At 44.0% G+C, this 13,616-nt stretch overlaps 1 protein-coding gene across 2 annotated transcripts in view; it reads left to right on the top strand.

Moving 5' to 3' along the window:
* Positions 1 to 12,981, top strand: part of IRAK2 (interleukin 1 receptor associated kinase 2) — a 54,996-nt gene extending 42,015 nt beyond the window's left edge. For both annotated transcript variants that reach the window (XM_020887544.2, XM_020887543.2), the window contains exons 9-13: positions 825 to 1,020; positions 4,980 to 5,042; positions 7,340 to 7,540; positions 10,698 to 10,989; positions 11,961 to 12,981. In XM_020887544.2, coding sequence (XP_020743203.2) covers positions 825 to 1,020; positions 4,980 to 5,042; positions 7,340 to 7,540; positions 10,698 to 10,989; positions 11,961 to 12,073 — 865 coding nt within the window. In that variant the 3' untranslated portion in view covers positions 12,074 to 12,981. The remainder of the gene's footprint in view (positions 1 to 824; positions 1,021 to 4,979; positions 5,043 to 7,339; positions 7,541 to 10,697; positions 10,990 to 11,960) is intronic.
* The last annotated feature ends 635 nt before the right edge of the window (positions 12,982 to 13,616 follow it).

The raw sequence follows: 13,616 nt of genomic DNA, 5'->3' as shown, positions 1-13,616 counted from the left end.
ACGATATTGCTTCTGTTTTATGTTTTGATTTTTTTTGGCCATGAAGCATGTGGGGTCTTAGCTCCCTACCCAGGGATTGAACCTACACACCCTGCATTGGAAGGCAAAGTCTTTTTTTTTTTTAACTTTTTGTTTTCTATCGGGGTATAGCCGATTAACAATGTTGTGATAGTTTCAGGTGAACGGTGAAGGGACTCAGCCATACATGTAGATATCCATTCTCCCCCAAAACCCCCTCACACTGGAAGGTGAAGTCAATCACTGGACCATGAGAGAAGTCCCCAGTTTGAATATTTTTATACATGTAGGTTAGTTTTTAAAAATTAAATTTTTTTCCTCTGGAGTACTTTCTGAGAGGATTCATTCCTGTAGATTAGATGCTTAAGTCTAAGAATATTTTTACTGTTCATCTTATTCCCCATGATCTGAGCAGGTTCATTCCCAAAGAATGCTCACGTTTAGACTTGAGTCAGCAAGGCCATAGCTGGGGGTTGGAACAGCTTCAGAAGAGATGGAGCCAGTACAGCCTCTGGGCTCAGGGCTGACATCCGTGGGGATAAGGATGGCTGCACCTCTCTGGCCACCAAATGTCATTTCTGGGGCAGCAGGACTGATCTTAGCTTCATCACCATTTGCTGGTGGAGGTGGGCTCCCAATCCCCACCTACCCCCATCAGGACTGGCTCATAAACTTGTTGAGGGTCTTCAGTGAACCTCACTTGCTGGCACTGCTCACTACTAAGTTGCTTTCCAAAAGGGTCTCCATAGCAACCTCTTCTTGTCCACCTCCAAACAAGAAGTTTCTCTCTGCCTTCTTTCCCACAGCTCCAATGTTTTGCTAGATCAAAACTTCACCCCCAAGCTGGCTCATTCGATGGCTCACCCATGTCCTGTCAATAGAACATCAAAATACACCATGATGAAGACCCACCTTTTCCAGGCCTCCGCTGCATATCTTCCGGAAGATTTCATCAGAGTGGGGCAGCTGACAAAGCGAGTGGACATATTCAGCTGTGGAATAGTAAGAGCTTCCTTCTGTGCTCAAATCAAGGCCTGCACACATCTGTCCTTCCCATGGCTCCTCTGTAAGCACAAACTAGAAATGTTCCATGAAGTACAGCAGGAGTTGGCAAACTATGGCCCACAGATCAGAACTGGCCTATGGCCTATTTTCTATGGCCTATAACTAAGAATAGTTTCTACATTTATAAAAGACTGAATAGTAACAACAAAAGCAATAATAAAAGAATGTGTGACAGAAATTGTTTGTGGCTCACAAAACCTAAAATATTTACTATCTAGGCTAGAAAGTAAATATCTCTAGAAATACTTACTTTCTAGAGAGAGTTTGCCAACCCTTGAAGTAAAGCTCCCCCTCCCCATGAGTGTCCAGATTCTAATAGGCTACAGATGGCTTCTGACTTCCATGATGTGCGTTCAGCCTGCCATCTAATTATCCACCCACTTGTCTATTTCTTCTTGTTTGTTCATCTGTCTGTTTAGTCCATCTGTCCATCAGTTCAGTTATTATCTAACCATTCATGCAACAGCCACCCATCCATTCAGAATCTATCCAGCCATCCAACCGGTGTCCTAATCTCCACTGCTGTCCATCATTACTGTGTGCCAGGCACTTGGAATATAAATGCAGCTAAAACACAGTCCCTCCCCCAAGAGTTCACGGTCTGAGTCTAGCAATCTCCAAAGCACGTTTCTATAAAACACCAGTTCCCTGAGATCTCAATAGGTTTGATGTGTTTAAAGGGTTTCGATGTGTTCAAATAGGTTTGAGAAACACTGGGTTGAACAAGTTTATGCAGAAAAAAAGTTACCACAAAAAATTTACCAGGGCCTTTCATATGGTAATGGTCTTTAATCTGGTAATAGTGAGACAAGGGTATACAGCGTGTCCCAAATTCCCTTGACTATGGAACCTTGTTTTCTTATCTCTAAACATCAGAGACCCGGGGATCCCAGTCTGGGAAGTTCGGGCTGAGAAAAGTGAGATTTCTAGCTGACCTCTGCCTAGAGCCAGCAGTTGCATCTTGGCCATTGCCTTCTCTCTTCGTCTCCGGCCTCCAACTCTGCACTTCCTCTCTTTGACCGCAGTCTGTCTGGTTCTTCCACTAATGCCCTTCCTCTGAGCCACCTTCTGCCCTCAGCCCAGCTTCCACATACCAGGTTCTGCTTCCCTCTGCCTGCTGGCCCATCAGCCCTTCTGATTTACTTGTCCTCCAGTTCTTTCCTGCCTCACCCTCTCCCCAGTCCCACCAGCCCCACTGTGGGGGTTGCTCAGTGAAGCTCAGCAGGGTCAGCCCAGGATCTTCCTCCCTTAAGAACGAGTGGAACTAAACCCCGAGACTGCCAGGCACATAGAGTGTAGAGCTGAAGAGTGTGAGTTTGAGTCCCAGCTCAGCTGCTTTCAGCTGTGTGACCTAGGGTATCACCAGTAACTCTGGGTCTCAGTTTTATATTCTGTAAAATGGAGGTGATGATGCATATAGAGATTAGTGAGATTCATTAGATAACATATACAAACCGGTTAGCAGAGTATGTTGCACTGATCAATATGATTATTATTATGGGGATTATTGTCAATTATTATAATTATCCCTGCCTTCCCACCCTCACTCCTGATTTCTGTTTATGCTTGACTTTTTAACTCAGTTCTTGATGTAACAGTTGACTTTCCCTTTCATTCATTCAGTGAGTGCCTACTGGCTCCCTTCAATCTTTTTCTCAGCCCTGCTGCTGATGGATGGTATGATTTTCAACTTTGGTTCTTATTGTGGGGAACACTGCCTTTCTCCTTCTCTGTTGTTGTTGTTTTTGTTTATCTTTTTATTGAAGTATAGTTGGCTTACAACGTCGTGTTAATTTCTGCTATACAGCATAGTGACTCAGTGATACACATATTTACATTCTTTTTTATATTTTCCATCATGATTTATCCAAAAATATCAAATGTAGTTCCCTGTGCAATATAGTAGTAAGTCACTTTTTTTTTTTTGATGAGTGCTAAGTAACTTTTTTAAAAGGCCTGGCACAGAGCCTGCCCTGTGGAAGAGGCAGAGGAAGTTTGTCTGTTCATTTCCTCTTGTTCTTCTCTCCAGTCTTGGCAGGACCTCGACTGGAGTCCCTTTTCTCTTGGCTTCCCTCCGCCAGCTGCAGGGGTGCCTTCTGTTGCCCCCTCCTGGCCACTGCAGTCTGTAAGTAACGCTGCAGGCCCTTTCAGGGTGGAGGAGGCATTCTTGGCAGTTGTTCAGTAGCTCAGTCGTGTCAGACTCTTTGCCACTCCATGGACTGCAGCATGCCAGGCTTCCCTGTCCTTCACCATCTCTTGGAGCTTGCTTACACTCATATCCATCAAGTCAGTGATGCCTTCCAATGATCTCGTCCTCTGTCGTCCCCTTCTCCTCCTGCCCTCAATCTTTCCCAGCATCAGGGTCTTTTCTGATGAGTTGGCTCTTCACATCAGGTGGCCAAAGTATTGGAGCTTCAGCTTCAGCACCACTCCTTTCAGGATTGATTTACTTTTGGATGGACTGGTTGGATCTCCTTGCTGTCCAAGGGACTCTCAAGAGTCTTCTCTAGCACCAGAGTTCAGTCAGTTCTTTGGTGCTTATCCTTCTTTATGGTCCAACTCTCACATCCATACATGACTACTGGAAAAACCATAGCTTTGACTAGACAGACCTTTGTTGGTAAAGTAGTGTCTCTGCTTTTTAATATGCTGTCTAGGTTTGTCATAGCTTTTCTTCCAAGGAGCAAGCATCTTTTAATTTCATGGCTGCAGTCACCATCTGCAGTGATTTTGGAGGCCAAGAAAATAAAGTCTGTTACTCTTTCCATTGTTTCCCTATCTATTTGCCATGAAGTGATAGGACTGGATGCCACGATATTCATTTTTTGAATGTTGAGTTTTAAGTCAGCTTTTTCACTCTTCTCTTTCACCTTCATCAAGAGGCTCTTTAGTTCCTCTTCACTTTCTGCCACGAGGGTGGTGTCATCTGCATATCTGAGGTTATTGATATTTCTCCGGGCAATCTTGATTCCATCTTGTACTTCTTGGCGGTAACTGGACCTTATTCTGTCTTTGAGAGAGGTTGTTGGAGGGAGATTTAACATTAAGCTGGAGTACCCATTCCCTCATATATACAGTCATTAGATCACCATGTACCAGATAAGGGTACAGGCTCAGATTTTAGTTTCTTGCCCACAGATCACCCAAGCATGTAAGGAACAGTCAGAATATGAACCCAGGCCTATGTGACTGTAGACTCCTTAGCAAGTGTGCTGTTACCTCTGCTGAGAATTTCTGTTCAAAGCAGGTCTCCCATTTATTAAGATACAAATCACAGTTTGTCAGTTTGGTGGTGGCTTACACCAGCTCAGGACTCTGCTCCTTTCATGAATGGATGAATTAATGAGCAAATAATGTTAATAAAAGCCTATGGATGAAAATGCTATGGATATTGCCAAGATTTTCTGTCTGGAATAGATATCTGCATGTGGATTCCTCCTTTTCTTGAGATTAACATAGCAGTGCCTGCTTACCATTTCTGCTGGGTTTTAAATGAAAATATCTTTAATATATAGTGTGTGTGTATACATATGTATGTGTGTATATAGATAGATGTGTTATATATATATATATATATAGAGAGAGAGAAAAGGTGTGTGTGTGTTTGTGTGTGTGTATCTATCTGATGGTAACACATACACATTTGGTTTTCATCCTCCTTGCTTTGCTATTAATTTAAACCTCTCCTAGCAGCTGGGTGATGTGTTTAGCTAGAGAAGGTGTTTAGTGATGTTCACACATTCCAGATTTGGGGCAAATGTCTATGCTGGCAAATGACAGAGCCAGGCCTGAAGCTCAGACTATATTCCTGAGAAGAAGCTTCTCTCTTGGCCAGAATCTCCTGTGTGAACTTGTGCATGTGTGTCCGAACCGTGCTAACTCTGTATTCTCTCCAGGTGTTAGCCGAGGTCCTCACAGGCATCCCTGCGATGGATAACAACCGGAACCCGGTTTACTTGGTAAGGGAACCAACCCCTTCTGGCTCACAGCTATGAGAGGTCGAGGGGTGGGGAGGGCAGGAAACCCCACTGTACCCATCTGTACCCATTTTTATTGCTAATGAGGCCTAAATCCAGGGTTTGATTTGTACCTGTGCAAAGCAGCTGTAACCTTCCCCCATCACCAGCCAGACAACTACTTTTGCATGAAAATAGAGTTTAGAATGTTTGGGGAAAATCCATTTCTTCTGTCTACATGTCAGGCAATCAAATAGGGTTTGTTTGGTTTTTTTTTTTTGGCCACACCACGCGGCATGTCGGCTCAGTTCCCCAATCAGGGATCAAACCCACACCCACTGCAAGGGAAACACAGTATTAATCTCTGGACCACCAGGGAAGTCCTAGTGTTTGTCTTTAAATTGATGAAAGTAAATTTCAGCCCTTTTACGTTTCTATAATAATTTCTAAATAATTTCTATTTTGCAGGTTTATAACAACTGTCATTCAAATATACATGTGTATGTGTATAGTGTCAATTTCAAAAATATGATGACATAGCCCAACTCTGTGTTTGACACTTTATATATGCGTGTGTAAGTGCTCAGTCATGTCCTACTCTTTGCAATCCCATGGACTATAGCCTGCCAGGCTCCTGTCTGTAGTATTTTCCAGGCAAAAATACTGTAAAGAGTTGCCATTTCCTCCTCCAGGGGATCTTTCTAACCCAGGGATCGAACCCAAGTCTCCTGCGTCTCCTGCACTGGCAAGTGGATTCAGCTGGGAGTTGGTTAAAAAAGTGGCAATAGTGGGGACTTCCCTGATGGTCCAGTGGTTAAGAGTCCTCCAGGGAACACAGATTTGATCCCTGGTCCATGAGCTAGGATCCCACATACCGCGAGGGAGCTAAAGGCATGTGCTACAACTTCTGTAGCCTATGAGCCCTAGAGCCTGTTCTCTGCAACAAGAGAAGTCAGCCTAAGGAGAAGCCCTTGCGCACCTTGATTAGAGAGTAGCCCCCACGCATCCCACCGACGGAAAGCCCGCGTGTAGCAATGGAGGCCCAGCACAGCCAAAAATAAATAAATAACGAATGATGGTGGGGACTTCCCTGGTGGTCTGGTGGTTAAGACTTCACACTTCCACAGGACGAGACCATGATTTCATTGGCAGTAGCCAACTGGGGAGGGTCTCCTTACACTGTTCCTTCAGGGCAACCACTCTGTACAGGTTCTCATTTGTTTCAGATGGTGTATTAATTTCCATATTTTTAATATATATATTAAATCTATATATTTAATATACATATATAATCAATACAAGTAATATATTTATAACCTACTTATATAAATGCATACATGCAAAATGTATCATGTAACATAATTTATGCTATACAAATATATCTATATATTTATATAGTAATATATCTATTGTTATTTATATGGCATACCTTCTGTTTTATGCATAGTTCAGATTTCTGATGAAATTTATAAAATATAAATTTGCAAAATTTATAAAATATAAAAATATACATAGTATTATTTATATAGTACATCTCTTATTAAATATATATGGGCCAGAATCCTACATCCTAACATCTTCCTGTAAATGTTAATAAAATTAGTATAATTACAGTATACTGTACTATATTGGTATAATTATGCTATACTGTACTATATAAATGATAGCTATTATCACTATTAATTACAATCACTAATAGAGCATTGTATGTTGATTCATATAGTACAAAATTTATAAAATATAAAAATATACATAGTATTATTTATATAGTACATCTCCTATTAAATATATATGGGCCAGAATCCTACATCCTAACATCTTCCTGTAAATGTTAATAAGGTGAGTTATTAGTATAATTACACTATACTGTACTATATTGGTATAATTATGCTATACTGTACTATATAAATGATAGCTATTATCACTATTAATTACAATCACTAATAGAGCATTGTATGTTGATTCTGTGTCAAGTACCACACTTTATGAACTATGTCTTCTAATTTGTGTTAATCCTATTCCCATTTTCCTGATGAAGCAACCCAGGCCTAGAAAGGTTAAGCCCCTGCATGATGATATGAGTGTGCTATGAAATGCCCTGTACATGTGGGGAATTTAGCTGTTCTCCAATTCTTGGCTGTTTTACTTGTTTCTGGGATCCTCACAATTATTTTTTAAAAACCATGTTGGTTTTTGAAGTGTTTGCAGCTCTGGTGCCATCCTGGAGGTGGGTGGGGCACATGTGTTTGGACTCCACACCCCTGGACCTCACATGGGGGTGTTTCCACTCTTTCCCACAGAAGGATTTACTGCTCCATGAAATTCCCAGCAGCACCACATCGCTTTGCTCCAGGAAGACAGGTGTGGAGAAAGAGATGGCCAAGGAGATCTGCCAGAAATACCTGGAGAAGAGAGCAGGGAGGCTGCCAGAGGCCTATGCCGAGGCCTTGGTCACGGCCGCCTGCCTCTGTCTGCGGAGGCGCAACGCCAGCCTGGCAGAGGTGAGCCTGAAGCTCAGCCCTTCCCTAGCGATGAGCCCTGTCTGTGAGTTGGCTTTATCAGGGGCTCATTATGATCCCTTTACCAGTCCCTTCACTGAGAAGTGATTTCATACTCCAGAGCCATATTTGGTTGCAAACAGCAGTGTCTGCTGGAGCTGACAGCAGCTGACAGCAGAGATCCTGAGGATGCCTTGGACCATACTCTCAGATGTAACAGAAGTCCATCTGCTTTCTCTGAACCTGCTTTATTCCTCGTCCTCTCTGTGGGCCCCTTTTCCTTCCCTCCATCCTCTTGGTCAGGGGATATAGCCATGTTCATTTACATGTCATAGTTCTGTTTTCACTAAGTGGCCAAGTCTCCAGGCCCCAATTTCAACCTCATAGTGAGAGAAACTCATTGGCTTAGCTGGAGTCAGGTGTCCACCTGTGGGCCAATCAGGAGTTCAGTATATAAACCTTCTGGCCAGGGGGGGGTCAAGCCTGGCAGGTGGCAGGGCCAAGTCCCAGAGAAAGGGATCATTTCTTAGCCTATGGACTAGGCAGACACACCAGAAATCAACCACCACAGCAGAATAAACATTTTCTATGGCTAGGATATGCAGAGGTGGTTTCCATGGTAGTAGGTGTAAATTTGGGGACCAAATTTGCTAGGTCTTTTTAAGACAAAATAACTGCCTGAGAGGGCTCTTAGAGGTTATCCTGCTGAGTGATTTTTAAGTGGTGTCTGGCAGAGAGGAGCTTCTTGGGAGTTCCTTGTAGCAGAAAGAGAGCTGCAGGCCCTACCCCTGACTCCAACCAGACATCCATTGTCACTTCTCATAACTGTATTGGGTTCTTAGTATTTTATTTGAGGAAAAGGTTTGGAAGCTGAAAAAACAAACAAACAAACAAAGCCTTCAAACACCAATGCTTATAGCCAAGCCTCCCATTTTATAGATGAAGTCGAGACCCAGAGAAGGGGGGATGAGGCCAGAGGGATTTTCGGTCAGAGCCCTCTGGACTCCTGGCTCAGCCTCAGGTTCACCATCTTTTGCTCCAGGATGTGGCAGGAGCCAGAGACCAAGTCCTGACTCTCAGCCTGGGCTGGCTCCAGCTATCTGAGTGCATTCACCTACTCAGTAGTGGTGTGCTGGACCCTGGGGATAAATGGGGAACAAGGCAAGCCCAGTTCCACTTTCCTGGAGTTCACAGGCTTTGTGCAGTAACTGTCTGGTGAGCGGTGTATGACAGGGGAGCCCCACCCAGGACTTTCCCAAAGTAATGTGTAAGCAAATGAAGAGCAATCCAAGCAGAAGGAACAGTGCATGCAAATAGCCTGAGTTGAGAGAGAGCCCAGCAAGGTGAGGGGCCTGGTAGAAGGTCAGAGTGGCTAGAACACAGAGTACATGGGGCCGAGTGGCTTGTGATGAGGCTGCTTGGGGGAAAAACCCAACAGTAGAGGGCTTTGCAGGCAGTCAGGATTTTGAGAAAGTCATTGGGGGTATTAAGCAGGAGCAGAACATAATCAGACTTAATGCTTTAAAAAGATCTCTTTCCCTCAACTTTCATTCGTTTTATTCTTTTGTTCAGGGTATCAGTTAAAGTACATTCAAAGAAGCTGCTCTGATAAGGAGACTCCAAAATAAGGGAGATAGAAGTTTATTCTTTTTAGCTCAAGCGTTTGAATGTTGGCAGTCCAGAGCCGATGTGGCAGTGCCGCAGTATTAGGGATTCAGGCTCCTGTATTATGGCTCTGCTATCCTTATCATGTGGCTTCCATTTCAGAGTCCAAGAAGGCTGCTGTAGCTCAGGCCGTCACATTTACATTCCAACCACTGAAAGGGAGGTCAAGAGGAGAACATATCCTCTTCTTTTTAAGGGTGTGACTTGGAAATGCACACATCACTTTTTCCCACACCCCATAGGCCAGAACCGAGTTATGTAGTTTTGTAGTTTTTAGCTTGAGAAATATTTATTGGGCATATCCTGTGAAGATTTATCTCAAAAGGTGTAACATTTTAACCGGGCCTTGAAGCAAGAGGAAGCATTTGGTATGTAGAATAAAAGGGACAGGGCACTATACATATAGACAGAGGAATGAGAAATGGTCCTTGTCCCCAATATTTCACAACCAAGCTAGGAAGATGAGAGATCAGTAAGGCCTGGACTTGAAGACAAGCAGACTTGGGTTTAATGGTCTGCTCTGCCACTCACTGACTGGGTGACCTCAGGCAAGGAACTTAACCTCTTCAATCTTTTAAATTTTTATTTATAAAAACTCATTCTACGTCATGTGCCAAAGGTGCTCTGTAAATTGCAAGGCACTGAGCAACTGAGATTTGTTATTTTTACTAAGGGTAGGTTTGTATGCCATCTGTATGAGAGACAGCATATGTGTAAGGAAGAAATATTTCTTCCCTGCCTGCCTGCCTTTAATCTTCCTAACCTCCCTAACCAGAAAAGCCCTCAAGTGCAGTATCTATATTACTTAGGGCATTTCTCGTTGAAAGTGATAGAAACTCAGTTCAAATTCTTAGATACAGACACACAGACATAAACAGAAAGAGAAAGAGACGGAAGCAGGGAGCCTGTGCATGAGCGATTTTTTGGCTCATTTAACCACACCACAGGCAGGATAGGCATTGCCGGGACAGCTCGGCCCAGGGTCTCAACCAGCAAAATTACAACAATTGGAATCTCTTGCGCCTGTGGCTCCCGTTCTCACTCTCTGCACCTGCACCACCACCCCTATCTTGAGCCCCTGCTTTACTCTGTGTGGGAGCTTCGTTTTCTCCTACTGTAAACACGTTTTCTTTGTGAGGTGGGGAATCTGGCTGTGCCACTGGGAAGGAAAATACAGTGTTTCCTCAATAAATGTTAGATGCAAGAGTCCCAGAGAAGGATTCTGATTGGCCTGCCTGGGTCACATGCTCAAATCTGGACCAATCATTAAGGTCACAGGGGTGGGATACTGTGATTGACCCATCTGGGTCATGTGCTGAGGTGGACGGTGGCGAGGTCAGCTCTTTTCAAAGGGAAGATGCTGTTCTTCCAGGCAAAGCAACAATCATTTATTAGTTCTTCAGTGTCTCTCTCTCTCTCCGCCTGCCTGGGAGATCTGTTAGATTTTTATTTCAGGAAGAATCCTTGATGAGTGCTCCTGTCTCTCTTCCCCAAGGCGTGTAGCTCCGTGACTGCTGTGGAGGAGCAGCTGAGAGGTCCGGAGACCTCGCTCCCTTGTAGTGGGCTTTCTGAGGCCACAGGCTCTTCCTCCAACACCCCGGAAGAAACAGATGACGTGGACAATTCCAGCTTCAATGCCTCCTACACCATGAGGGCTGCACCCTGGGCTGCGGCTACCCCCTCGCCTCCCCCGACCGCAGATGAAGAAGGCATGCTGCTGGCTGGTGGCGCAGTGGACGCTGACTCCTCCGCTGAGGCCTGTGCCTCTCCAGAGCCTCCCCAGGATGGTAAGCGTGGTGTCTCAGTGCTTATACACGGTCATTTATGTACCTTAACTCAGCCTATCACTTCTTCCTTTTCTCCCTCATTCATGCATTAATTTGGTTATTCAGCTGTCCACCTCCCAGTTGACTGGATGACGAGAGTCATCCTCCTCCTCCCCCCAGCCCGGATGTCCAGTCCCTCACTCAGGCCTCTCTATTGACCTAAATATCCTTTACCTCCATCTGCTCCTCTGCATGGCCTGTCCCTGTAACCCTCCCCCCCATCTAAGCTACTCTCGCTGGACGACTGTACAGCCTCCCTATGGCCTCCCTGATCTGCTCTGGTCCCTCACCAGTTCTTCTTCCAAGGACCAGCAACTGTGGTTTTTTAAAAACAACTCCTGTCACCCCTCATTTAAAGCCCTTCTATGGTTCCCCATTGCACTTAGAGACCAAGTAAAAACTCTCCCTTGTGACTAGCAAAGGTCTGTTGCCACCTGCCTTTTCATCCTCACTTCACACCTTGCCAGCTGCTTCCAAAGATACTCTCTATTTCTGCTTCCTGGGTCCAAATACACCAGGTTCCTTTTGAAATAAGCATTCAGAAGGCGTTTACAATTCAGCATCCTTTTCCCCTAGAAAACGTGGCTGCGTGTCTCAGACTCTGACCTTTCCTGTTGTTCCTCTTCCTACATGGAGGTGAGAGGAAAAAGAGAGAGTGTAAGCTTCATTCTAACACTGTCCCCCAGGGGAGAAACACGGAAGCCCTTCCTCTCTGAAAGGTAGGGGTAGGTGGCAGGTTTTCCCTGCAAATGCAGAAGCAGTGGCAGTGCTCATTCCACTTAGGCCTGATTCAGAACGCTGATTTAAGTAAAAAACTCTGACCAAGTCTGATTTTCTTAGAATTACAATAATAGTAGCTATTTCCAACTGTCAGTAGTTGCAAAAGGTATTTACATTTTGTTCAAGTTGCTTTTCTTTATGTTGAATGTTAGCTACAGAGACTTCCTGGAAAATCGAGATCAATGAGGCCAAAAGGAAACTCATGGAGAATATCCTGCTTTACAAAGAAGAGAAACTGGATAGCATTGAGCTTTTTGGCCCCTGATGACTTGAACACAGCTGAGGACCCTCGTCCTCCATTGGAAAGATGAACATCAAATCAAGAAAAAGATCTAAGGAAGAATCAAGATCTCCCAGGAAACACCAAACATCAGCTTCCATTTGGTCAGGCGGAGAGACACTTCCACTTTTCCAGAGTGAGTCAGGGGAGATAGGACTCAGCTTTCCAAGACACAAAAATCCATGAAGTCCTCTTCCTTTCTGGGATTTGTCAATCAGAGCTGTGGGTTATCAGGACACTGAAGTGGAAACCCTGGTACATGAGCCCAGGATGTGGGCAATTTTGTGGTTCTGGGGAGCATGTGATGATACCCACCCCCCGCAGATGCCGTTGCCTGGCTCTCACCCTCGACAACCACTGGAGCATTCTGAGTGCTGTTGGCACTTTCCGAAGCTAAGCTCTCTAGGTCATATTTGCCACTAGCCGCCTGCAAACTTCCATGACCTCAAAGACTTTCAACTTGTGTCCCAGTTCGGTTCTTCACTCCTTTCTCAAGGTCTCAAGTTTTACACATGCCAGACACTTGGCAGAAGGCACTTGAGGTCTCTCTGCTTTCTCTTTTGGAAATCTCGCAACTCACAGATATTTATTTAATGCTTACTCTGCACCTTTATTTTCCCACCCCATTAACGCTAATACTTTTAAAGGAGCTGTTATTTAGAGAGTATGTGTTATTTATGGCTGGGTGTAGAACCAGGGGAATTAGTTTCATGATTGATTCTGCTGCTAATTAAGTCAAGCATTTAATTTTTGGGACCTCAGTTTCCTTGTAAGTAACATGCATTCATTCATTCTCCCTCCCTGGGCTGTTGGGGAGGAAGAGGTAGAGACATGGCTACAGAAATACTTGGAAAATGCACATCTAGTTTTAGTAAATAAATTTTTAAAAAGGACATTAAGTGTCTACTTTTGTCATTCAACTAACATTTATGCAATGGGTTTATTTCTGAAAAGTCATGTTGCAAGTCTTTGTTAAAATGCTAGTTTAAGTTCAGTGTGTCCTATTTTAAATAAGCCTAATGTAGTGATTTTTTTTTTATTTTGTAAGATAAAAATACATTGGTAAAGCTAATGTGTATCATAATTAGCTGTGTGTCCAGATAATATGGAGAAGTTTCTCTGCATCCATGAGTGGTATAGTGCGGTAGCTAAGAGGTTGGGCACTGGCTCTAAACTGTTGGCTGTTAATAGTTGGATGATCTTGGGCCAAATGAGGGAGTTACTTTGAGCCTCTGTTTCCTCATCTATACAATGAGGGAGGATAAAAAGTACCAGTTTCATAGGTTTGATGGTAAAAGGGCATTCAACAGCCCCCCAGTGAAGTCAGCTTTGTACTAGTACATAAGAAATCTGAGTGGGCTCCAGCCCAAGTGGACAGTGATTTCTACTGACACCTTTGTCTTAAGCTCTGGTGGCTGTGAGGATTCAACTAGAGTCTGTGTTATGTACCCCAAAAAGGACCTGAGATGTGGTAAGCACCTTCAAATTATCAACACTATGTTTCCAAAGCATTTTGAGCAATAGAGGA

Source organism: Odocoileus virginianus, chromosome 26 (assembly GCF_023699985.2).
Source record: "Odocoileus virginianus isolate 20LAN1187 ecotype Illinois chromosome 26, Ovbor_1.2, whole genome shotgun sequence".
Taxonomy (NCBI): Eukaryota; Metazoa; Chordata; class Mammalia; order Artiodactyla; family Cervidae; genus Odocoileus; species Odocoileus virginianus.
This window is presented reverse-complemented; position numbering and strand designations above follow the sequence as displayed.